Genomic DNA, 27,807 nt, shown 5'->3' on the forward strand with positions numbered 1-27,807 from the left:
TTCAAACACAGGAAGTCGACTCAGTTTTAAACTGCAAACACTAAAAAGGAAGTTGGTTAGTTAGTCTGTTGCATGACAGCTCAGCTTAATAAACTGGACAATTTTCACATGAGATCTGCTGCTCTGATCCTGATGTGGACTCGTTGGGTAAGACCTTTAAGCTTTTTAACCCAAATGTTTTATTTTGTTATTCCTCATGAATTGAAGTGGAAAATATTTCTTGTAATATTTTTGTGTATTTTGTTTATTACTATCTAATAAAATAGAGGTTGCTGATCATTTTCCATTAACAGAGACCATAATCTCACTACTTTGATGTCAGTAATAATTTACATTATATAATAATAATAATAATAATAATGCATTTTATTTAAAGGCGCCTTTCAAAGCATTCAAGGACACCTTACAAAGCACAAAAACATGACAACAGTACATCAAACAATAAAAAATCAGGTAAATTTTAGTGCAAAGATAAAGAAATACATATGAATGTGACTATAAAGTGCATCAGTGCAACAAATAAGCAAGAACATGATTGCATAGTTAGTGTGAGACAGAGTATGCCACTCTGAATAGGTGCGTTTTCAGGCGGGATTTAAAGGTGGAGACAGAGTCAGAAGTGCAAATGTCTGGTGGGAGAGAGTTCCAAAGGCGGGGGGCAGATCGGCTAAAAGCTCTTGACCCCATGGTAGATAAGTTGGCAGATGGGACAGAGAGCTGGTTTGCGGAGGAGGATCGGAGAGTTCGGGAGGGTGTGTAGATGTGAATAAGTTCAGAGAGATATGATGGTGCCAGGTTGTGAAGGATCTTGTAAGTGAGGAGTAGAATCTTAAAGTCAATGCGGGATTTGATAGGGAGCCAATGAAGTTGCTGCAGGGCAGGAGTGATGTGTTCAATAGAGGGGGTTCTGGTAATGATACGGGCAGCTGCGTTCTGTACCAGCTGGAGTCTGTGAAGAGATTTCCGCGGAAGACCAAAGAGGAGAGAGTTACAGTAGTCCAGACGGGATGTGATCAGGGTGTTTACCAGGATAGCGGTGCAGGTTGGTGAAAGTGAGGGACGGAGACGGTTATATATTGTAGTCAATAATGTAGTTCTGAAGATTTACAGTTACAGTTTGAATGTTTGTGGATAATCTGGTTGAAAAATAAGTTGCATTAAGTTGGAAAACTCCATAACATGATGAAATGACAAAATAATAATTCCTGCATTGTTGTGTTTGTAAATCCAGGTGATGAGATTGATGGCAGCTCTGTCTACAAATATGTTGACAGTCAACATGTTACTGAATGTCTTCTTACTTCCAGGTGAGCTGTTTGCTCACTCACTTTTATTTGGAGACATTACTCAAATCATTTAGAGTCTGAAACAAAGAGGAAAGATCAGCTACTTCTTACAACTGTTCACATCCTGACTGCAAAGTCAAATGTTTTATTTTAAAATTGTTACAAGACAGAAAAACATGCAACATACAGCTACTGAAGTGTATTTATTGTATCATGAACCATCTCATCATGGATATTTTTCTACTTAATGTTAATGATGATCTGATCTCACAGGTGCTTTGGCTGCTTGTTCTGAAAAATCAGACCTCTTCATCACTGCACCGCGGAACATGAAAGCACTGAGTGGATCTTGTTTGCAGATCCCATGTAACTTTAGTGCTGGAGTAGCAAGAGAATTTGATGGCGGCAGACAAACAATTGGAATATGGATGAAAAATCATAATAACATAGTAAATCTGATTTTCAACAGTAGTCGGGCTGTTAACCCCTATCCAATGAACATTACTGGAAACTTGAATGAGAAAAACTGCACCACTCTATTTTCCAATTTAACCACAACATATACAGACAGATACTACTTCAGAATTGAGAAGGAGCAATACAAGGCAACAGCTGTTTGTGATCCTCTTCATATAACAGTCAAAGGTAAGAGAGTTTTGTTTTTTCAGTCATATTGTTGTTTAAAATAAAAAGGAAATCAGTTGCAGCTTTGGTCGGAACAGCAAACACCATGGTCCTAACCTTACTGTGATATTAAATATGTGATGAAGATTACAAAGTAAACTCCAGTCTGTGAACAGATAGTCATTGGTTTGAATGTCCTGACTCACAGCTGAATAATACCTGAATATTTATATCAGTCATGTATCAAGTTATATTCACTCCTCCTATTCATTTAGGGACAAATCTGAATTAATTAGTCTTCGTTTGCTTAAATTGCTGATTCTGACAGTCACCGTATCAATGAATGTTCACAGTACTAAAAAACCTTTAGTATGAAGTGTGTTTGATTTTAAACCACAGATTCTCCTCCAAGCCCCACAATTGAAATCTCAGGTGAGCTGAAGGAGAAGGAGTCTGTCACTATAACCTGCTCAGCTTTCACTCCCTGTCCACACTCCCCTCCTAAACTCACCTGGAATATCCAACAAGACGCTCACAACAAAATAGAGGAGAACACAGATCAAACCTTTACCACTAAAATCCAGAAGACCATCACTCTGTCTGACAAACAGGACGGATACACCATCACCTGTTCTTCCATCTACTCTGTGAATGAAGGACAAAATGTTAAGTCAGCAGAGGGAAAAGTGACTCTCAATGTTTCATGTAAGACAACCAGAGTTTGTTATTGGATCCTGTCAGCACATGATGATTCATGGGATATCAGCTGATTTTTAATGAATAAAAATAATCTGTCACATTTTCCTCAGATGCTCCTAAAAACACCTCAGCAATGATCAGTCCATCAGGTTTGGTGTCACCAGGTAGCTGGGTGAACCTGACCTGCTCCAGCAGAGCCAAGCCTGCCGCCAACTTCACCTGGTTCAAGATCAACAAAGATGAACTCATGAAAGTATCTGAAGGAGACTTTTACAGCTTCATTGTGACAGATTTACTGGAAGTTTATTACTGTTTGGCCACAAATGATGTTGGTAATCAAACGTCATCAGAGATCCATCTGACTATTAAAGGTAAATGCAGAACTGTACTGATCCAAGTTACTTTAATTAATGAAAAGTGGGAATTGAGCAAAGCCAACAATGTCATCATGCTTATATTGTTTTTTTCTTTTTTCAATGAGTAAAACCAAAGTCGGCGGATCTTGGAGGAATGGTTGGGATCATCGTACTCATCTTCCTGGTTGTCAGTGTGTGGTGAGTATCACAAACTATAGCAGCTAACATGACTCAGTTTCAGGCTCTTTAATCTGATTAATCATAGTTTAATTTCAATCTAGATTTTTCATTTATGTGTTTTTTTTGTTATTGTACAGCACTATCATGTTTGTCAAGTGGTTTAAGTCGACACATCCACAACAGACTGAGGTAGGAAAATACTGAACAGTACTTTACAGCATTGATGCACTGTTTATAGTGAATTTTTTAAAGACGTTGACAACATGAGCTCATCCAGATCATTTCACACATCTGAGTGGGGAAGATAAGTGACTGTGTTAAATATGAAGACATGCCACAACCTCAACAAAACATCCTCTTACCAAACTGCTTTGGTGCAAGGTGGCAGACTTCGCAACCCACATGAGTGGACAATTTCTTGAAACACATACAATGTTTCACTGTTGTGAAAACAGTTTATTCTGATCTTTACAGTCTATCAGGGGGAGCTGAGTGAGAGAAAGAGGTGACATTTAGAGGCTAAAACTCCACCTGCTGTTTCTAACAACTGTTTTTTTGGTTACTTTGTTTTGCAGAGTCAAACAGGTGAAGACGAGCTAGCTAAAACAGAAGAAGAAGGGATCCATTATGGAGAGATCAACTTCTCCAAGCAGAGACCTGGACAGTCCTCTGACTCAGTGCAGGCCAGCAGAGAGCAGCAGGATATTGTGTATGAACAGGTCAAAGTGTCCGAGCCAACAAACAGATTCACACAGACTGCTGACGGCCCAGAGGAGCTGTATGCTCAAGTGAAGAACAAATGAGAGTTGTTTTGTTGTTTAAAGACAGATTACACTTAGATGCAATTTACATTAAGCATCACTTTATTATTTATTCATACATGCATTCATACAGGTTATTTTATGTCAGGAACAGATACTGAAGCGTTGATAGAAAATTTTCACTGTTCACAGTTCAATGAAGAGAAGCTCAAAACTTCCTCATCCTGCAGCTTTTTTCATTTTCATTATCAATATGTTCAGTTACATGTGTGCTGACATACTGTAGCATAGCTGTTTTATTATTAGTCATGTATATTTCGGATATGGACAAAAGCTCCAAATAGGGAACAAGTCTGAAGAAATGCAGTGAACGTGACACCAGAAGCAGTTCAGCACACACAGCAGCAGTCAAAATAATTCTGTACACTTTGTGCTGGATGTGTTTTGTTTTTAACCTCTCCTCTCTATTTTACCTTTTGTCACTTAAATGAAGAAAATAATTTGAGTGTTTTTTTCCTTTTTACTGCTACCTTTTGTATAATCTGTCACCTTTCCTTGAGGGTGAACCGGGTCTTTATGCTGCAGCTGATGATTGAGATGAGTATCAGGTGTGCCAAACTTCCACCACTGGGCCCTGCCTCTGCCAATGGGAAACAGACAAACAGGGGAGTAGCACAAGGGGAGGAGACAAGACAGACAAACAAGGAAACTCTGTGACATAATCTTTGAATTCACATTTGGACCCCTCTGTTTCTCTGGACCACAGAGCTGACCACCTGATGAGATCACTTGTTTGTAACAAGGTGTGAAGTATTTTAGGAAACAATGATCCTCTCTGCTCTGTCCATGTGCACTTTAACAATCACTTTGTTTCATTCTCTTAAAAAGAAATGTTGTATACTTAAAAGGCATTTAAAAAAAATAAATCCTTCTACATGATATATATTGTATAACTATTCTCATCATACATTTATTTGTATTTTGATAAGTTTACATTAAAGATGACAAAACTTTTTTTCAGAATAAAAACACATTTATTCAACCACCTTCTAAAATGTTCAGTTAAATTTGTTGGTCCCACCATTTCACACATCAACATGTCTATTATTGTAAAAAAGAAAATCATGTTTCTTAAAATGTATTTATAATATCTTCCTTGGTGTATGTTAAACAAGGAGATTTTGTTTTTTGTTGAAAACTAGTTTCATATGAAGGTAATTTAATGTTGACTTAAATTTTACAGTGATTATGAAAATAACTTTCATGTTTAACTTTAACATTTCACTACGTTCCTCTACATACAGAGCACATTCATTAAAAATTCAGACAGAGATTTTTTTGTTAAAAATGACATCATCCTTTAAACAGACCTGACTGTTTGTGGATGGTGACTGTGATGCATATTTGAGCGTGTAATCCTCACCATCAATGTGACAATGTGTACATATATCAGGAGTGAAAATACAGCCAGTGTGAATAACACCTGTGATGCATCTGCATTCAGACAGGATGGGACCAGTCTGAGGGCTGCTGCACAATCTTAATGTGCACACACTGACATGTTTTAAGAGCTGGATGTACACAGACCTGTCTCCACTTCTTCAGTCTGTGCTCACAGTTCTCTGTGTGACCACAAGAGGGCGGAGGACTGGGAAGAGCTACAGTGCTTGGTAATAGAAGACTCCAGGGCAGAAAGCAGTGACAGTACCCAATCTGTGCCACGTGCCTGATCTGTTCTGCACATGCACAAAATGCTACATGTCATCCCCCTAACCCTAACCATCTCACTGCTTATAGGAAAAATCTAACTATATCTCCAGATTGACAGCCTTAAAATCAAAACTAAAGTGATGATAGAGGAAAAAGCTCAAACTTTGAGGAGTCTGTGTCCCTCTGGTTGCACTGCTTGCTTATTTTCAATTTCCCAGTGTAATAATCCTGCATGCACTACCAGCTAGGTAACTACATCCTCTCTTCACACTCTGTGTAGCAGCCACAGTTCAGCAGCCCTGCATGTTATCATGAATGTGGTCAAAGGTTCAACAGACATTGTCAGAGTAGGTTCGTTAGTTGTGCAGAGGATACATGAGCATTAACTATACTAACAGTTAAATCACTTTAGGCAAATGGAGTTCAATCTGATGCTTCATTATATGATTGTTAACCTGTAGAGCTTTAACCAAGCCAGTGGTGAGTTATTTCCAGGTTTAGACATCCAAGTTAAACCTGGACTAATCTGTAGTGACAGCCACGTTACATATAACTGTTGAAAAGCGTTGCAGTGATGTTTGAACGGCATGTTGCAAAAACAGTAATCAAAAGGCTGTTTAAACAAGAGATATATGTCATCTCAATGTCACTTTTAAACCACATTTTGTAATTTTTACGTAGATGTCTTGAACTGTGTTGAACACTGTTCTTTCCACTTTATCCCGATGACACACAGATGTACCTGCCCATTACATCCACAGACTCTGACTCAAATATGTTATTTACCAACTGTAACAGACATTTTTATGTGGATGCCATTAACACTACAACACACCATAACCTCCCTCATATTCTGCTTTTTCCAAACTCACCTTCACAAACACCCAGTTTAACAACAAATCTACAATTCTGTCCCACTGAGCACTAATCAGGATTTCAGCATTTATTTCTTGTTGAAAACTGTGTGATATTCAGTGTTAACATCTGAGACCTTTTTTCCACCCTCGTTTCAATCAGCTAAAATACGGTTACATCAACTTGTCACAAAAAAAAAAAATTAGTTTGAACATTTTGGTTCATTTGTTGAGTTGTAGACTGAAAGAGAGACGGTATTGATTAGTGTGAAGGTATTTCTCCAAAGTCATATTGCACATTTGAGTGAAATGTGGTGCCAAGCAATTATAATGTTGAATGTTCAACATGTTAGTTTTGCCAATTAGCACTAAACACAAAGTACAGCTGAGGCTGATGGGAGAACGATTAAAATGGTGACTCTGTAAACATTATATTTTGAAATAACTCACAAAATAACTTGTGGAAATTATTCAATGGTAAACTTGTAATAACACAAATAAACAAGTGAAATGAAAAAGCATTTTCATCACTGAGATAATCTCATTAATACATGAAGTAAAAATATCGTTTAGATCTATATAATTGATTCTACATAATAGTGAATATAAACCTGCAGTGAGCTGCTCATATCCTGTGAGCTGATTAAAATTCTCACAGGATGTGAGCAGTAAAGGTGAGAACTGTTTCTAATTGGTAAATATTCATATCATTCAGGTCAGCTGATCTACAGCAGCTTTACCACAAAACCAAATGGACGTGATCTGTAGGTCTTCAAACATGGGAAGTGGCCTCAGTTTTAAACTGCAAAAGCCAAAAAGGGAAGTTGGTTAGTTTGGTTACTATTGTCAGCTCAGCTTAAAATACAATTTTCACATGAAATCATCAGTCAAAGGATTTTACTGCTGCTCTGATTCTGATGTGGACTTGTTGGGTAAGACCTTTAAGCTTTCTAGCTTCTGAAACGAAGTGGACAATATTTGATATAATGTCTTATTTTTTCTTTTTTAGTTTATTAATATCTAATAAATTAGATGTTACTGCAACATTTTACCATTAACAGATACCATAATCTCACTACCTTGGTATCAGTTATAGTTTACATGAAATATTATAATTCATAATGTAGTTCTGCAGATTTACATCACTGGTCTGATTGTTTGAATTTGTGGATTATTTGGTTTAAAACAACCTGTATGATGTTGAATGATACAATTAAAAAATATTCCTGCTTTGTTGTGAATCCAGGTGATGAGATTGATGGCAGCCCTGTCTACAAATATGTTGACAGTCAACATGTTACTGAGTGTCTTCTTTCTTCCAGGTGAGGTGTTTGTTCACTCACTTTTATTTGGAGACATTACTCAAATAATTTATAGTCTGAAACAAAGCAGAAAGATCAGCTACTTCTTACAACTGTTCACATCCTGACTGCAAAGTCAAATGTTTTATTTTAAAATTGTTACAAGACAGAAAAACATGCAACATACAGCTGCTGAAGTGTATTTATTGTATCATGAACCATCTCATCATGGACATTTTTCTACTTAATGTTAATGATGATCTGATCTCACAGGTGCTTTGGCTGCTTGTTCTGATGATTCAGCCCTCTTCATCACTGCACCGCTGAAGATGGAAGCACTGAGTGGATCTTGTTTGCAAATCCCGTGTAACTTTAGTGTTAGAGTAGCAGAAGAATTTGATGGCAGCAGAACAACCTTTGGAGTGTGGATTAAAAAAGACCACAGTTTTGGCCCCTATCCAAACAATGTGATTTTCAACAGTAGTCAGACCATGAACACTTATCCAATGAAAATTACTGGAAACCTGAATGAGAAAAACTGCACCACTCTATTTTCCAATTTAACCACAACATATACAGACACATACTTCTTCAGAATTGAGAACAGGCCATATAAGGCAACAGCTGTTTGTGATCCTCTTAATATAACAGTCACAGGTAAGATAGTTTTTTTCAGTCATATTGTTGTTTAGATTAAAAAGGAAATCAGTTGCAGCTTTGGTCTGAACAGCAAACACCATGGTCCTAACCTTACTGTGATATTAAATATGTAATGAAAATTACGAATTAAACTCAGCTGTGGTGAGAAAAACCAGTCTGATAATAGATAGTCACTGGTTTGAATGTCCTGACTCACAGCCGAATAATACCTGAATATTTATTAATCTGAAAATAAAATTAATTAATATTTTCCGCAAAACTATACAGTAAAAGTCCCCACATTTTTGTCATTTACTGTTTTTGCTTGAAAAAGGAAATCAGTTAAGTTATTTTCATTCCTCCATATTCATTGAAGGACTAAATTAGTCTTAGTTTGATTAAATTGCTGATTCTGACAGTTACTGTCTCAATGAATGTTCACAATACTCAATGTGCTTTATTTTCAAATAGGTACAAAATTAGGATGAAAGATTACATTATTTTTATTTTAGCTGTAAAAAAAAAATGAACACTGTAATGTGGTGTAAAGTCTTTTTGATTTTAAACCACAGATTCTCCTCCGAGCCCCACAATTGAAATCTCAGGTGAGCTGAACGAGAAGGAGTCTGTCACTATAACCTGCTCAGCTTTCACTCCCTGTCCACACTCCCCTCCTAAACTCGCCTGGAATCTCCAACAAGACGCTCACAACAAAATAGAGGAGAACACAGATCGAACCTTTACCACTAAAATCCAGAAGACCATCACTCTGTCTGACAAGCAGGACGGATACACCATCACCTGTTCTTCCATCTACTCTGTGAATGAAGGACAAAATGTTAAGTCAGCAGAGGGAAAAGTGACTCTCAATGTTTCATGTAAGACAACCAGAGTTTGTTATTGGATCCTGTCAGCACATGATGATTCATGAGATATCAGCTGATTTTTAATGAATAAAATAATCTGTCACATTTTCCTCAGATGCTCCTAAAGACACCTCAGCAATGATCAGTCCATCAGGTTTGGTGTCACCAGGTAGCTGGGTGAACCTGACCTGCTCCAGCAGAGCCAAGCCTGCCGCCAACTTCACCTGGTTCAAGATCAACAAAGATGGACTCATGAAGGTGTCTGAAGGAGACTTTTACAGATTCAATGTGACAGATGGAGGAGTTTATTACTGTGTGGCCACAAATGATGTTGGTAATCAGACGTCATCAGAGATCCATCTGACTATTAAAGGTAAATGCAGAACTGTACTGATCCAAGTTACTTTAATTAATGAAAAGTAGGAATTGAGCAGAGGCTCCAACAACTTCATATGTCATCATGTCAATATTGTTTTTTATCTATAAGCAAAACCACAGTGGGCGTTTCTTGGAGGAATCATTGTGATCATCATACTCATCTTCCTGGTTGTCAGTGTGTGGTGAGTATCACAAACTATAGCAGCTAACATGACTCAGTTCCAGGCTCTTTAATCTGATTAATCATAGTTTAAATTCAATCTAGATTTTTCATTTATGTGTTTTTTTGTTATTGAACAGCACTCTCGTGTTTCTCCAGTGGTTTAAGTCGACAAATCCACAACAGACTGAGGTAGGAAATACTGAAAATTACTGTACATTACTGCACTGTTTATAATAAATGTTTTAAAAATGTTCACAACATGAGCTAATCCAGATCATTTCACACATCTGAGTGGGGATCATAAGTAACTGTGTTAAATGGGAAGTAATACCACAAACTCAACAAACATCCTCTTTCCAGGCTGCTAAGGTGCAACCCACATGAGCGGACAATGTCTTGAAACAACATACAATGTTTCACTGCTGTGAAAACAGTTTATTCTGATCTTTACAGTCTATCAGGGGGAGCTGAGTGAGAGAAAGAGGTGACATGTAGAGGCTAAAACTCCACCTGCTGCTTCTAACAATTGTTTTTTTGGTTGCTTTGTTTTGCAGAGTCAAACAGGTGAAGACGAGCTAGCTAAAACAGAAGAAGAAGGGATCCATTATGGAGAGATCAACTTCTCCAAGCAGAGACCTGGACAGTCCTCTGACTCAGTGCAGGCCAGCAGAGAGCAGCAGGATATTGTGTATGAACAGGTCAAAGTGTCCGAGCCAACAAACAGATTCACACAGACTGCTGACGGCCCAGAGGAGCTGTATGCTCAAGTGAAGAACAAATGAGAGTTGTTTTGTTGTTTAAAGACAGATTACACTTAGATGCAATTTACATTAAGCATCACTTTATTATTTATTCATACATGCATTCATACAGGTTATTTTATGTCAGGAACAGATACTGAAGCGTTGATAGAAAATTTTCACTGTTCACAGTTCAATGAAGAGAAGCTCAAAACTTCCTCATCCTGCAGCTTTTTTCATTTTCATTATCAATATGTTCAGTTACATGTGTGCTGACATAGCATAGCTGTTTTATTATTAGTCATGTATATTTCAGATATGGACAAAAGCTCCAAAAGGGAACAAGTCCAAAAAAATGCCGTGACACCAGAAGCAGTTCAGCACACACAGCAGCAGCGTAGCACAAGATTAGATTGAAACATAAGTTGTTTCTGTGTCATTTTGTTTTGTGATATTTTAATAAGGCAAAAATAATTCTGTACACTTTTTGCTGGATGTGTTTTGTTTTTAACCTCTCCTCTCTATTTTACCTTGTGTTATTTATATGAAGAAAATAATTTGAGTGTTTTATTCCTTTTTACTGCTACCTTTTGTTTAACCTTTTAATTCACATTTGGACCCCTCTGTTTCTATGGACCACAGAGCTGACCACCTGATGAGATCACTTGTTTGTAACAAGGTGTGAAGTATTTTAGGAAACACTGATCCTCTCTGCTCTGTCCATGTGTATTTTCACAAACATCTTTTCTTGGTCTTAAAAATAAATGTTGTATACTTAAAAGACCTTTTTTTAAATAAGTCCTTCTGCATTATATATATTGTATAACTATTCTCACCATACATTTATTTGTATTTTGATTAGTTTACATTAAAGATGACAAAACTGTTTTTTTCTGAATAAAAACAAATGTATTCAACCACCTTCTAAAATGTTCAGTTACATTTGTTGGTCCCAACATTTCACACATCAGCATGTCTAATATTGTAAAAAAGAGATGTTAGAGGCAAAAGCTCAAACTTTGAGGAGTCTGTGTCCCTCTGGTTGCACTGCTTGCTCACTTTCATTTCCCCAGTGTAATAATCCTGCATGCACTACCAGCTAGGTAACTACATCCTCTCTTCACACTCTGTGCAGCAGCCACAGTTCAGCAGCCCTGCATGTTATCATGAATGTAGTCAAAGGTTCAACAGACATTGTCAGCATACTTTTTAATCTTCAAGACTTGTGCAGAGGATACATGAGCATTAACTACATTTACATTTACATTTAGTCATTTAGCAGACGCTTTTATCCAAAGCAACTTACAAGGGAGAATAACATTCAAGCTACATTGCAACAGAGACATTAGTGTGACAATAAATAAATACTGCTCAGTAGTGCTAAGTAGTTGTAAGTTAAGAGTGCTAAGTAATTGTAAGTTAAGAGAGGAGGTACTCTCTGAAGAGCTGGGTCTTCAAGTGCTTCTTAAAGACAGAGAGGGAGGCCCCTGCTCTGGTGGTTTTTGGCAGCTCGTACCACCAACGTGGAACTGCAAATGAGAATAACCTGGATTGCCGTGGTTGTATGGCCGGCAGAGCCAGGCGACGCTCATTTGACGAACGCAGCATTCGGAGGGCAACATGTGCTTTTACAAGAGCATTTAAGTAGATGGGAGCATTCCCAACAATCACTCTGTAGGCAAGAATAAGAGACTTGAACTTGATGCGAGCAGCTACAGGTAACCAGTGGAGCTCGATAAGCAGCGGAGTGACGTGTGCCCTCTTTGGCTGGTTGAACACCAGTCGCACCGCCGCATTCTGTATCATCTGGAGTTTGCTGTGATTGACAGTGTCAAAAGCAGCTGATAAGTCTAGCAGAATGAGAACCGAGGATTTGGCGGCAGCTCTAGCAGTTTTTAAGGCCTCTTTCACAGACAACAGGGCTTTTTCGGTGGAGTGACCATTTTTGAAGACAGATTGAAGTGTATCGAGAAGGTTGTTTCTTAACAGGTATTCTGTGACCTGTATAGAGACCGCCCTCTCTATGGTTTTGGTAAGAAATGGGAGGAGTGAGACCGGCAGTTTTCTACTTGAGTGGGATCAAGTGAGGGTTTTTTGAGTAGTGGTGCGACCCTAGCCACTTTGAAAGCAGAGGGGAAGGAGCCAGAAGTGAGGGAAGAATTAATCATATGTGTGACTGCCAGGGTGACAGTCAGTGATATAGCTTGAAGGAGGTTAGATGGAATCGGATCTAGCGGACAGGTAGTAGGTAACTATACTAACAGTTAAATCACTTTGGGCAAATGGAGTTCAAACTGGGTAAATGAAGTCTGTAGCTTTGTAGATGACTTAATGCTGATTTAATGTGTCATCCAGCACAATGGTGACTCTAAACATTATATTTTTAAATAACTCGCATAATATCTTGTTGAACTTATTTAATGATAAACTTGTAATAACACAAATAAACAAGTGAAATAAAAAACATTTTCATCACTGAGATTATCTCATTAATACATGAAGTTAATATATATTTATACATCTGTTCAAATGAATACATTATTTTAGTGATCTTTATAATTGACTCTACATAATAGTGACTATAGACCTGCAGTGAGCTGCTCATATACTGTGAACTGGTTAAAATTCTCACAGGATGTGAGCAGTAGAGGTGAGAACTGTTTCTAATTGTTAAATATTCATATCATTCAAGTCAGCTGATCTACAGCAGCTTTACCACAAAACCAGATGGACGTGATCTGTAGGTCTTCAAACACGGGAAGTCGACTCATTTTTAAAGTGCAAAAGCTAAAATGGAAGTTGATTATTTGGTCAGTTGCATGACAGCTCAGCTTAAAATAAAACATTTTTGGAAATCAGCAAAGGATTTTACTGCTGCTCTGATTCTGATGTGGACTTGTTGGGTAAGACCTTTAAGCTTTCTAGCCCATATTCTTTTATTCTTTTGTTATTCTGATATGTCTCAAAATACTAAGACTCAGGCTCTTTCGTAGTTGTACAAACATTATTTCAGAGTTTTAAAAAAATCACCAGGAGTCTTCTGGGTTGAAGTGCAGTAGAGCTTTATTGCCGGCAGAAAAACCCAAGATCACATACAGACAAGGTCTATGAACTATGATCTAACTTTCAATATTGGGTGACCTTTTTTATACCTAAAAACTTACTGATGTCTACTGAAAAATATCTAGACTCACTCCAATGATCTCATCCCCTTGTCGTCTAAACTGACCTCGACACTGGTATTTCCCTTTCATACCCATCCAAGCTATCTCATTTTGGCACACAAGATATCATCTCCACCTGTCCAATTATTTCTCCACCACAGCAATCCTGGGCCATTCATTTCTCTACTACGGCAATCCTGGCTTATCTGTAACACACAAACTTTCTGCTGACACTGTTATTTTCCAAATCCCTCAACCTTGGTCTTTTTTAAAACAATGTTCCTTCTTTAAAAAACACAATTACGTTTTGGCTTTTCTCTTGCTGCATTCTTTTTAATATAATATGTTTCACACTCTTTTCTCATCTGGTTACATTTCACATCTGTGGGTTACAATATAGCATGCTCAATCAGTAGGTGCACTTTAAATCAGCAGGTGTGGAATAAACATATTTCATTCTCAATCACTTATCATAATTATTTTAGTATGGCCATCATGATCATAGTCATTCATTACAATAATCACTGTAAATGTCTTGTCTTATATATTTGTCTAGTTTTATACCACAATTCCTTCTGAAATGAAGTGGACAATATTTGATTTTTTCGTTTATTAATATCTAATAAATTATATGTTACTGCAACATTTTACCATTAACAGATGCCATAATCTCACTACTTTGGTATCAGTTATATTTTACATGAAATATTATAATTCATAATGTAGTTCTGCAGATTTACATTTAACCTGATTGTTTGAATTTGTGGATTATTTGTATGATGATGAATAATGACCAAATTAAAAAATATTCCTGCTTTGTTGTGTTTGTAAATCCAGGTGATGAGATTGATGGCAGCCCTGTCTACAAATATGTTGACAGTCAACATGTTACTGAGTGTCTTCTTTCTTCCAGGTGAGCTGTTTGTTCACTCACTTAAACATAAACATACATACACACACACATACCCATGCACACATACATACATACAAACTCATCATTTAAAGTGCATAGATGATGTATAAAGTGCATTTAGCGATTGCACACAGTTTCCTGGCAAAGAAACAGGTCAGGGGGCAGTGGGATAGGGGGCCAAGAGTTCAGTTCCTGAACAGCTGAGGGGTAAAACCATACAGCAGCTGAAGTGTATTTATTGTATCATGAACCATCTCATCATGGACATTTTTCTACTTAATGTTAATGCTGATCTGATCTCACAGGTGCTTTGGCTGCTTGTTCTGAAAAATCAGCCCTCTTCATCACTGCACCACTGAAGATGGAAGCACTGAGTGGATCTTGTTTACAAATCCCGTGTAACTTTAGAGCTAAAGTAGCAGAAGAATTTGATGGCAGCAGAGAAACCTTTGGAGTGTGGATTAAAAATGACCACAGATTTGGCCCCTATCCAAACAATGTGATTTTCAACAGTAGTCAGACCATTAACACATATCCAATGATAATTATTGGAAACCCGAATGAGAAAAACTGCACCACTCTATTTTCCATTTTAACCACAACATATACAGACAAATACTACTTCAGAATTGTGAATGAGCAATTCAAGGCAACAGCATATTGTGATCCTCTTCAAATAACGGTCAGAGGTAAGATAGTTTTGTTTTTTGTCATATTGTTGTTGAAAATAAAAAGGAAATCAGTTGCAGCTTTGGTCTGAACAGCAAACACCATGGTCCTAACCTTACTGTGATATTAAATATGTGATGAAGATTACAAATTAAACTCACCTGTGGTGAAATGTGAGAAAAACCAGGCTGATAATAGATAGTCACTGGTTTGAATGACCTGCATCACAGCCGAATAATACCTGAATCTTTATTAATTTGAAAATAAACTGTATTAATATTGTCCGCACAACTCAACAGTGAGAGACACAAAATGTTTGTGATCCACCTTTTTTTGCTTTAATTAGGATGAAATTTTACATTTTTTCAGTTTAGCTGTAAAAAAACAACAAAACTGATATAGTATAAAGTCTGTGTTTGATTTTAAACCACAGATTCTCCTCTGAGCCCCACAATTGAAATCTCAGGTGAGCTGAAGGAGAAGGAGTCTGTCACTATAACCTGCTCAGCTTTCACTCCCTGTCCACACTCCCCTCCTAAACTCACCTGGAATCTCCAACAAGACGCTCACAACAAAATAGAGGAGAACACAGATCGAACCTTTACCGCTAAAATCCAGAAGACCATCACTCTGTCTGACAAGCAGGACGGTTACACCATCACCTGTTCTTCCATCTACTCTGTGAATGAAGGACAAAATGTTAAGTCAGCAGAGGGAAAAGTGACTCTCAGTGTTTCATGTAAGACAATCAGAGTTTGTTATTTGATCCTGTCAGCACATGATGATTCATGAGATATCAACTGATTTTTAATGAATAAAATAATCTGTCACATTTTCCTCAGATGCTCCTAAAGACACCTCAGCAATGATCAGTCCATCAGGTTTGGTGTCACCAGGTAGCTGGGTGAACCTGACCTGCTCCAGCAGAGCCAAGCCTGCCGCCAACTTCACCTGGTTCAAGATCAACAAAGATGGACTCATGAAAGTATCTGAAGGAGACTTCTACAGCTTCAATGTGACAGATTTACTAGATGTTTATTACTGTGTGGCCACAAATAATGTTGGTCGTCAGTGGTCATCAGAGATCCATCTGACTATTAAAGGTAAATGCAGAACTGTACTGAATCTAGTCTAATGTGGGACTCCAGAAGTGGGTGCACAACATCACCTGTTCTGAGATGTTCTGTGAATGAAGGAAAAGATTTCAAGGCAGCAGATGAATAACTGATTCTCAATGCTGATCTGTTCTTGATCATGAAACTTTATCAACCAAAGTGTGATTTTACAGCAGAGCCTGACTTCTGATCTTGTGTTAGGAGAGCCGAGATAATTTTGTTACAAAGATTAATAATGTGTCACCTTGTTGGTTCAACCTTTATGATGTTAAAATGTAAAGAAATGTGTCGTTTACACATAACATTTTCTTTCAAACGGTCTTCTTTTACAATAATATATTCTTCTTCCAGACTCAGGAATGATGGTTTGTGATGTTTTAGAAATGTAACATGTTACATTAAGGAGAGGATGATCATGTGTTGTGTTACAGGTCATGGGAAATTGGCTGATGTCTACATTATAGTGAAGGCTGTGGGGATTGTAATGCTTGTCAGTACAATGGTCATCTTTCAGTGGTGAGTCAAACTTTGTAATAATTTGCAACTACAAGGCAAGGCAAGGCAAGGCAGTTTTATTTATATAGCGCATTTCATACACAGTGGCAACTCAATGTGCTTTACATAAAACAAACATTTAACAGGAAAAATTGAAAAAAACATGGAATTTGAGAAATAAAAATGAAACCCAATCATAGTAAACACATACACCCCCCCCCCCCCACACACACACACACACACACACTAATAATAAAAACAAAGTACAGAAACATAGAAAGAGAGAGAAATAAAATACTATAATAGAGCATTAAAAATAAAATTGCAACATAAAATAGTGATTTGCTTTAAAATCATTAAAAGGACACAGAGTGCAAATGAAAGATTAAAATTAAAGTGCTTTAAAAGAGCTCAATCATAAGAAACAGGAGAAGGGAAGTGTTTTTAACCTGGATTTAAAAATGTTCACAGTTGGGGTTGATTTCAGTTCTGCTGGTAGTTTGTTCCAGTTGTGTGCAGCATAACAGCTAAAAGCTGCTTCACCATGTTTAGTCTGAACTCTGGGCTCCACTATCTGACCTGAGTCAGTAGATCTCAGAGCTCTACTGGGTTTATATTCTACTAACATGTCATTCATGTATTCTGGACCTAAACCATTCAGTGATTTGTAGACCAGTAGCAGAACTTTAAAATCTATTCTATAGCTGACTGGGAGCCAGTGTAAAGACTTTAGAACTGGAGTAATGTGCTCTGATCTCTTTGTTCTGGTCAAAACTCGAGCTGCAGCGTTCTGAATGAGCTGCAGTTGTTTAATGCTTTTTTGTGGGAGTCCAGTCAGAAGACCGTTACAGTAGTCGAGTCTACTGGAGATGAAAGCATGAATCAACTTCTCCTGGTCTGTTTGAGACATAAAACCCTTCACTCTGGATATGTTCTTAAGCTGATAGAAGGCTGTTTTGGTGATTGATTTGATATGACTGCTGAAGGTCAGATCTGAGTCTATCAGCACGCCAAGGTTTCGGACTTGGTCGCTAGTTTTTAGAGAGAGTGACTCGAGATGTTTACTGACAGCAATCCTCTTCTCTTTATTGCCAAAAACAATTACTTCAGTTTTGTCCTGATTTAATTGAAGGAAATTTTGGTTCATCCAATTTGTTACTTGCTCTAAACAGTGACACAATGACTGTATTGGACTGTAGTCATCCGGGGACAGTGCTAGGTATATCTGCGTGTCATCTGCATAACTGTGATAGTCTACATTAGAGTTCTGCAGAATTTGACCCAAAGGCAGCATATATAGACTGAACAGAAGGGGTCCAAGAACTGACCCCTGAGGAACTCCACATGTCATAGCCACTCGATCGGATTCATAACTTCCAATGGTCACAAAATAACTCCACTCCTCCAAGTAGGACCTGAACCATTCTAGGACTGTTCCGCTGAGTCCTGCCCAAGTTTCCAACCTGTTCAACAGTATACTGTGATCCACAGTGTCAAACGCAGCACTGAGATCCAACAGGACCAGAACTGACACCTTGCCTGAGTCAGTGTTTAACCTTATGTCATTTAAATCTCTAATAAGAGCTGTTTCTGTACTGTGGTTAGGTCGGAAGCCTGATTGAAATTTGTCAAAAAGGCCACTGGAGTTCAAGAAATTGCTGAGTTGATTAAAAAACACTTTCTCAATGATCTTGGCTATAAAAGGAAGATTTGCGATAGGATGATTACAGACAAACTGGTATGATTTTAAATGTGGTTTGGATGTTTGAGATAGATCATTATTATCACAGCAGGAACAAAAATGAAACTTTCTCCTTTTGTTTTCCAGTTGGTTTAGAACAAGACGCTCCACCAAACCAGTGAAGGTAATAAAAAATGAATTCTTCATTTGTTTAAATTTTTAAAATCCACCATGAAATGTTCCCAGTCGACTAACCCACAGCTGCAGTATGTTGCTGTCTGATCTACTCAGTAATCATTGTTCATAATATATCCTGTCCTACTTCTGAATACAAGTGTTGTTTTACTGAACCATTACACTAACTCACAGATGTTATCATGCTAACATACTAAATTATATCTTAACATTATACCTTCTAAACATCTGCATCGTCACTTTGTAAAGTCACCTTGAGCTGTACAGTGAATAAAACTCTCAGCAGCAGTAAATTCACTACAAATCACTAACACCCCACTGTCTGTGTGCTGTTTCATTTCCACAGGACTCAGCAGAAAATGTCAGCAGGGTGTTTGAGTTGTCATCATGAGCCACAAGGAGAGGATGACAACATGTTCACTGTCAGTGGAATTACATGATATCCATTATTGTCTATTCTGTATTATATGCTTATTCCTTATTTACATTTGTTAGTGTGCCATTTACAAGAAGGCAGATAACTGCTTCCTCCAGGTAAATATTTAATATTGTTAGTTTGTATAAGTGTTGAAAGATGAACAGGATGACCCAAGACTTCATCAGCATGTTGAGGTATTTTTGTTTCTGTTTCTGTTGTACATTTCTTCTTTCTTTTTCAGTCATCATGACAACATCTTCTTTAGTAATGTTGGACTTATTCATGGCAACAATGTTTTTTCTTTAGTTTTTAATATATCAAAAAGATCATTAGACCAAGTAAATAATACATTAATCATTAAATTAAAAACTGTTAAAATATGAACTTTCAGATTTCTTGTCTTGACGTTTTTCATGCAGTGTTTAGCAGAAAAAACATTTTTATAACTTATTCTATCATTTGTGTGACATGTTTACACAGAGGCTTAAAACAGCTACTGATGATGTCATTTTTAATGACATTCATAGCGCAAAAAACCCCATTATCTTTTCAGCTGATCACCTGTGTCAATATTATTATTTATGTCAAATATTTTATACATATATATAATAAAAAAGTTTAAGCATACAGGCTTTTAATGAGTTGTGATTAATCCTTTTTTTTTTTTTTAATTCTTTACAATGAATCATTGGAAGACTCAAGTTTTCAAAGCATCTGACTTCCTTCCTCACAGAACGTCAGCTATATTTAAAGTGTTTGTGTGCAATGTTTTAGCCTCTGAGGTCACATGATATCTAGAAGCCTGTTAACCAAAAAGGTGAACTAAGAGAAGTTTAGCTGAAGACGTTTAACAGACCAGACATGAAATACAAATATGTCACACAGTGACCATCTTTCTCTCCTTCATATGTTTTATCAGTCATTAATAAAATCCACATAGATCAACAGAGTTTCTTTAATATCAGATTAGATACTGAACACTACAAGCAGGGCACTTAATGCCTATGAAGATCTCAGTCATCCAGGTGATGGTATAATTCAAAAGTGTTGAGTCATGAGCAACTGGACTTCTACATTCTCATAGAAACAAAAGGCTTCATCAGTTGTTAGAATTTGCAGAACTGTTCTTCAGTGTTTTGTTTGAAGGAGGTTAAAGTTAAGAAAGGTGAGAAAATACTGACATGTACAATACAGGATGGTGTTTTGAACATGTTTCAAACTATTCATACTGCATTCATAAGGTCTAAAATGGACTGAACAGGTTTCTTGTTAGTGAGTAAATGTAAAATAAAGAAAAAAAGAGAGAAAAGAAATTATAATTTAAAATAAATCCTGTTAACAATCCACATGAACTTAATTATTAATTTTGAATCGATGTGTCTGCAAAGCTGAGGATTAAAACAGTTCTCATATGAGAACATATAGACTATACAAATTGAAATAGACCAGTGTGAAAAATATATATAAATGACTTGCTTTTGTCTTCCATTACTGTAACAAAACAGTCTTGAAATTAGCAAGAAATAGAAAGAAAATCCATTATTCATATTCACATTCAGTCACTGGGGGTCACTGTCAGCATGCAACACAACACATAGATCTGCTGATGCGTCTGGAGGTGAAGTCAGAGCTTCTCTGTTGTGTGACAGCAATAAAGTCAATAATGAATGTAACTCCTGTGTTTCAAACAAGGTTCAATAGTTCAAGTGGACCGGTCCTCTGACATGACAGGAAAAGGAAAAGCAAAAGATTCTTAATCACCAATTATAGTAAAAACAATGCTGCAGACTGGGCCGAAGGAAGAGATGGAGAAAGAGAGCAGAGTGAGAGGCAGGAGGGACTGTAAGAAGAGACAGAACAACAAACTCAGAGAGGGAAGAGCTCAGGAAATCAGAGACGTAAATGTGAGGGATGAATAACTGAGTGAGAAAGAAGAAACAAAAGAAGGATGAGAGGGACAGAAACTGATGCGGAGAGTTAAAGACTGAGAGTCCATTTCTTCTGTCAGCTGGACCTTATGGTGTGTTTTCTCTCTGTTTATATCATTTCCAGAACAATAACACACTCAGTAAAATACTTAGTTGTCATTTTCCTCTAAAATGTACCTGCAGAAGTGATAAATAGATTGCTGTGTGTTCTTCATGTAAAACTTCCTTCATCTGTCAATGCTCATTACTGGTGTTCTGTATTTGTGGCATCACTCATTAAGTTATCATTGTTGTGTTTTCAAAACTCACCACTAGGTGACACTGTTGATCCACAAAGATGAAGTTTAACCTCTTCTTAGCAAAAGACATTAACAAATAAAATGAATCTTTGAGTGACATTCAGTGAGTCCATCTCACTCCATTGACTGTTATTGTATTTATTCACCTGTGTATATCATTCCTACTCTTAACAGCTCTGTACAACGGCTCCGTCAGAAGTAAAGACACAATCATGTTACACCAGAGAATCTTTTATTTGTTAGCACTCATCCTCCTGATAACATTTCTTTTCCCAACACATCTAATTTTAATGATGAAATGAAATCCTTCTTTGACTTTAAATACCACATCATCTTCACTTGAATATTCAAAGTTTACTTCCACAAATTAAACTTTGAAAATAATATTATTTATTGAAACTACACCAAACATTTGTATTTTTACAGAAACCTACAGAAAAGTTCCTAATGAAGAAGAAACCATCACTGGATATAGCTCAATTAAGATGAGCATGAAGAATCTTGCTAAATCTACATTAATTGACATCATTCTAACAAACTAACCACACAAATATTCAGCCTATGGTGTTCTTGCTCTGGATATCAGTGACTGCAGTGGTTTGTGTCAGAAACACTAGACAAATAAAAACCCAATCAGTATTTATTTGTTCCCTAGATTGAAGTTTTGCATTAATCCATGCAGTATGTTGAGATATTTGAGTTTGGACCAAAATGGTGGACCTACTGACAGACAATGCCATTCATACAGCCAAATAAATTCATGAAAGAACAAAGAACGATTCAAATTAAAACGTTTAAATTATGAGGAAGCAGAAAATGTCTGTAGCTTTCTAGATGACTTAATGCTAATTTAATGTGTCACCCAGCACAATGGTGACTTTGTAAGCATTTTTGTAATAAATAAAGGGACAAAAACAATTTCATCACTGAGGTTCTCGCATCAATACATGAACTTATTCAAATTATTACATTATATTAGTGATTTATATAATTGATTCTACATAATAGTGAATATAGACCTGCAGTAAGCTGCACATATCCTGTGAACGGGTTCAAATTCCCACAGGATGTGAGCAGTAAAGGTGAGAACTGTTTATAATTGTCAAATATTTATACTATTCAGGTCAGCTGATCTACAGTAGCTTTACCACTAAACTAGATGGACGTGATTTGTAGGTCTTCAAACACAGGAAGTTGACTCAGTTTTAAATTGCAAAAGCTAAAAAAGGAAGTTGGTTTGGTGGTCTGTTGTACAACAGCTCAGCTTGACTTGAAATCACCAGTCAAAGGATTTTACTGCTGCTCTGATTCTGATGTGGACGTCTTGGGTAAGACCTTAACTTTTTACCCCAGAGGAAAATATTTGATATACCATAGAATAATTATATATGGTCATTATAGCATTTCTAAAACATCAAATCTAAATGTGTCTTTGGCCCCCATTGTCTGTTAATAGCAAGAAAATCTGTCAGATTCAATCCAATTAACATTACAGGAAACCTGAAAGAGAAAAACTGCACCACTCTACTTTCCAATTTAACCACAACATATACAGACAAATACTTCTTCAGAATTGAGAACAGGCCATTCTTGGCAACAGCTGTTTGTGATCCTCTTCAAATAACAGTCACAGGTAAGAGAGTTTTGTTTTTTTCAATCATATCGTTGTTTAAATTAAAAAGGAAATCAGTTGCAGCTTTGGTCTGAACAGCAAACACCATGGTCCTAACCTTACTGTGATATTAAATATGTGATGAAGGCTATAAAGTAAACTCACATGTGGTGAAATGTAAGAAAAAACAGTCTGTAAACAGATAGTCATTGGTTTGAATGACCTGCATCACAGCTGAAAAATACCTGAGTATTTATTAATCTGAAATTTTCATCATCTACTGTTTTTGCTTGAAAAAGGAAATCTGTGAAGTTATTTTCACTCCTCCATATTCATGGATGGACAAAATTAGTCTTAGTTTGCTTTAATTGCTGATTGTGACAGTTACTGTCTCAATGAATGTTCACAATACTCAATGTGCTTTTTACCAATGGATTAAAGTTATGACGAAATGTTGATTTTTTTCAGTTTAGCTGTAAAATAAGTAACACTGATGTATAGTATAAAGTGTGTGTTTGATTTTAAATCACAGATTCTCCTCCGAGCCCCACAATTGGAATCTCAGGTGAGCTGAAGGAGAAGGAGTCTGTCACTATAACCTGCTCAGCTTTCACTCCCTGTCCACACTCCCCTCCTAAACTCACCTGGAATCTCCAAATAGATTTGTTGTTTTAGCAATGGTATAATGACCATATATAAATATTTCTCAGTCTCTTTAACAGAATACAACCAGAAAAGACACCAGAAATGTGTATGCAGTATTAAAAAACATGAAGAAAAAAATAGAAAAGAAAACTGCTTCTATTGGCTAAAGCAGCAAGTATTTAGTGTGACCTCCCCTTACATTTGAGAAATAGCAGGAACCTGGCTCTCTTTAACCTAAATGGAATGGAACTTTAATCAATAACAATAACTCATAATTAATGTTAGATTTTGTGTATGTAGTTTTCTATTTGTATGATGGTGGTGGCCTGAGACTTTTGCACAGTATTGTATATATTCTATATATTGGTATCAGTTATAATTTACAAGAAACATTATAATTCATAATGTAGTTTCTGGAGACTTATATCTCTAGTTTGAATGTGTGAATTTGTGGATAATTTGCTTTAAAATAACTGGTATGATTTATAAGAACTGATTATAATATGATTAAAAGAAGAAAAAATATTCCTGCATTGTGTTTGTAAATCCAGGTGCTGAGATTGATGGCAGTCCTGTCTACAAATATGTTGACAGTCAACATGTTACTGAGTGTCTTCTTTCTTCCAGGTGAGCTGTTTGTTCACTCACTTTTATTTGGAGACATTACTCAAATCATTTACAGTCTGAAACAAAGAAGAAAGATCAGCTACTTCTTACAACTGTTCACATCCTGACTGCAAAGTCAAATGTTTTATTTTAAATTGTTATAAGACAGAAAAACATGCAACATACAGCTGCTGAAGTGTATTTATTGTATCATGAACCATCTCATCATGGACATTTTTCTACTTTATGTTAATGATGATCTGATCTCACAGGTGCTTTGGCTGCTTGTCCTGATGATTCAGCCCTCTTCATCACTGCACCGCGGAAGATGGAAGCACTAAGTGGATCTTGTTTGCAAATCCCGTGTAACTTTAGTGTTAGAGTAGCAGAAGAATTTGATGGCAGCAGAGAAACCTTTGGAGTGTGGATTAAAAGTGATCTCAGTTTTGGCACCTATCCAGACAATGTGATTTTCAACAGTAGTCAGACCATTAACACATATCCAATGAAAATTACTGGAAACCTGAATGAAAAATACTGCACCACTCTATTTTCCAATTTAAACACAACATATACAAACACATACTTCTTCAGAATTGAGAACAGGCCATTCTTGGCAACAGCTGTTTGTGATCATCTTCAAATAACAGTCACAGGTAAGAGAGTTTTGTTTTTTCAGTCATATTGTTGTTCAGATTAAAAAGGAAATCAGTTGCAGCTTTGGTCTGAACAGCAAACACCATGGTCCTAACCTTACTGTGATTTTAAATATTTGATGAAGGCTATAAAGTAAACTCACCTGTTGTGAAATGTGAGAAAAAACAGTATGTAAACAGATAGTGATTGGTTTGAATGACCTGCATCACAGCTGAAAAATACATGAATATTTATTAATCAGAAATTTTCATCATCTACTGTTTTTGCTTGAAAATCTGAGAAGTTATTTTCACTCCTCCATATTCAAGGATGGACAAAATTAGTCTTAGTTTACTTTAATTGCTGATTGTGACAGTTACTGTCTCAACGAATTATCACAATACTCAATGTGGTTTTTACCAATGGATTAAAGTTATGATGAAATGTTGATTTTTTTTTCAGTTTAGCTGTAAAATAAGTAACACTGATGTATAGTATAAAGTGTGTGTTTGATTTTAAACCACAGATTCTCCTCCGAGCCCCACAATTGAAATCTCAGGTGAGCTGAAGGAGAAGGAGTCTGTCACTATAACCTGCTCAGCTTTCACTCCCTGTCCACACTCCCCTCCTAAACTCACCTGGAATCTCCAACAAGACGCTCACAACAAAATAGAGGAGAACACAGATCGAACCTTTACCACTAAAATCCAGAAGACCATCACTCTGTCTGACAAGCAGGATGGATACACCATCACCTGTTCTTCCATCTACTCTGTGAATGAAGGACAAAATGTTAAGTCAGCAGAGGGAAAAGTGACTCTCAATGTTTCATGTAAGACAACCAGAGTTTGTTATTGGATCCTGTCAGCACATGATTATTCATGGGATATCAGCTGATTTTTAATGAATAAAAATAATCTGTCACATTTTCCTCAGATGCTCCTAAAAACACCTCAGCAATGATCAGTCCATCAGGTTTGGTGTCACCAGGTAGCTGGGTGAACCTGACCTGCTCCAGCAGAGCCAAGCCTGCCGCCAACTTCACCTGGTTCAAGATCAACAAAGATGGACTCATGAAAGTATCTGAAGGAGACTTCTACAGCTTTAATGTGACAGATTTACTAGAAGTTTATTACTGTGTGGCCTCAAATGATGTTGGTCATCAGTCGTCACCACAGATCCATCTGATTATTAAAGGTAAATGCAGGACTGTACTGATCCAAGTTACTTTAGTTGTTGAAATGTGGGAATTGAGCAAAGGCTCCAACAACTTCATATGTCATCATGTTAATATTGTTTTTTATCTATAAGCAAAACCACAGGGGGCGGTTCTTGGAGGAATCATTGGGATCATCATACTCATCTTCTTGGTTGTCACTGTTTGGTGAGTATCACAAATTATAGCAGCTATCATGACTTAGTTCCAGGGTCTTTAATTCCAGCAAAGTTTGAAGTCTGTTGCTTCTTCTTTACATGTCTGATCACACATGTCTGACCAATCACACCTAATGTTTTATTTATTTATTTTGTACAGCACTCTCCTTTTTTTTAAGTGGTTTAAGTCGACACATCTGCAACAGACTGAGGTAGGAAAATACTGAACAGTACTGTAAAGCATTGATGCACTGGTTATAGTGAATTTTTTTAAAGACGTTCACAACATGAGCTCATTCAAATCATTTCACACATCTGAGTGGGGAACATAAGTGACTGTGTTAAATATGAAGAAATATCATAAACTCAACAAACATCCTCTTACCAAATCGCTTTGGTGCAAGGTGGGAAACTTCGCAACCCACATGAGCGGACAATCTCTTAAGTGATGGGGGACTTGAGTGAGAGAAAGAGGTGACATTGAGAGGCTAAAACTCCACCTGATGTTTCTAACAACTGTTTTTTTGTTGCATTTTTGTTACTTTGATTTGCAGAGTCAAACAGGTGAAGAACAGCTAGCTAAAACAGATGAAGAAGGGATCCATTATGGAGAGATCAACTTCTCCAAGCAGAGACCTGGACAGTCCTCTGACTCAGTGCAGGCCAGCAGAGAGCAGCAGGATATTGTGTATGAACAGGTCAAAGTGTCCGAGCCAACAAACAGATTCACACAGACTGCTGACGGCCCAGAGGAGCTGTATGCTCAAGTGAAGAAGAAATGAGAGTTGTTTTGTTGTTTAAAGACAGATTACACTTCAGTGCAATTCATATTAAACATCACTTTATTTTTATTTATACAATATATATATAGAAGTACTGGTTACGGTTAGAGTTTTGTGCATATCCAGAACAGATGCGGTTACATCACTGCTTTCTGCCCTGTAGTCTTCTCTTACCAAGCACTGTAGCTGTTCCCAGTCATCTGCCCTAGTGTGGTCACACAGAGAACTGTGAGCACAGACTGTAGAAGTGGAGACAGGACTGTGTACATCCAGCTCTTAAAACATGTCAGTGTGTGCACATTTGATTGTGCAGCAGCCCTCAGCCACCATCCACAAACAGCCTGGTCTATTTAAAGGGTGACGTCATTTTTAACAAAAAATTGTCTACATTTTTAATGAATGTGCTCTGTAAGTACAGTACATGCATACTGAGAGAAACATGTACTGAAATGTTTTTAAAATGTATTCTTTCACTGTGATACTTCAGTCACTCTTCATTTACTGTTATATGAAAGTATTTTGCAGCAAAACCAAAAGATGTTTAGGGGGAAGGTCTCTTGTCCTTTTCTTTATGGATTAGGTAAATTATCTTAACACATGATTTTAATTTAACATAATAATCTAACTGGCCTGGTTGCCCTAACGTTGTGAGGTGACTAAACTTGTTCTGAATAGCTGGTCTAAATAATACAAAATTAATCTTAAACCTGCATTAATC

General features: G+C 36.9%; 2 protein-coding genes and 1 long non-coding RNA gene across 3 annotated transcripts; all 3 read left to right on the forward strand.

Annotated features, from left to right (window-relative positions):
* Nucleotides 1-685: 685 nt before the first annotated feature.
* LOC134002627 (vascular cell adhesion protein 1-like) lies at nt 686-9,699 on the forward strand. The gene is made up of 7 exons (XM_062441972.1): nt 686-742; nt 1,232-1,307; nt 1,560-1,931; nt 2,310-2,615; nt 2,720-2,980; nt 8,983-9,288; nt 9,392-9,699. The coding sequence occupies exons 1-7, from the start codon at nt 686-688 to the stop codon at nt 9,697-9,699; spliced, it is 1,686 nt and encodes a 561-aa protein (XP_062297956.1).
* An 88-nt stretch (nt 9,700-9,787) lies between these two features.
* On the forward strand, nt 9,788-10,870 carry LOC134002526 (uncharacterized). The gene is made up of 3 exons (XR_009927608.1): nt 9,788-9,836; nt 9,955-10,006; nt 10,372-10,870. It is a non-coding gene; the product is annotated as an uncharacterized LOC134002526 (long non-coding RNA).
* A 3,691-nt stretch (nt 10,871-14,561) lies between these two features.
* On the forward strand, nt 14,562-27,117 carry LOC134002629 (vascular cell adhesion protein 1-like). The gene is made up of 7 exons (XM_062441973.1): nt 14,562-14,634; nt 14,940-15,323; nt 15,737-16,042; nt 16,146-16,406; nt 25,460-25,765; nt 25,870-26,087; nt 26,862-27,117. Exons 1-7 carry the CDS (start codon nt 14,562-14,564, stop codon nt 27,087-27,089), a joined length of 1,776 nt encoding a protein of 591 aa, XP_062297957.1. The 3' UTR covers nt 27,090-27,117.
* Nucleotides 27,118-27,807: the final 690 nt, after the last annotated feature.

The sequence above is a fragment of the Scomber scombrus genome, chromosome 20, assembly GCF_963691925.1.
Source record: "Scomber scombrus chromosome 20, fScoSco1.1, whole genome shotgun sequence".
NCBI lineage: Eukaryota > Metazoa > Chordata > Actinopteri > Scombriformes > Scombridae > Scomber > Scomber scombrus.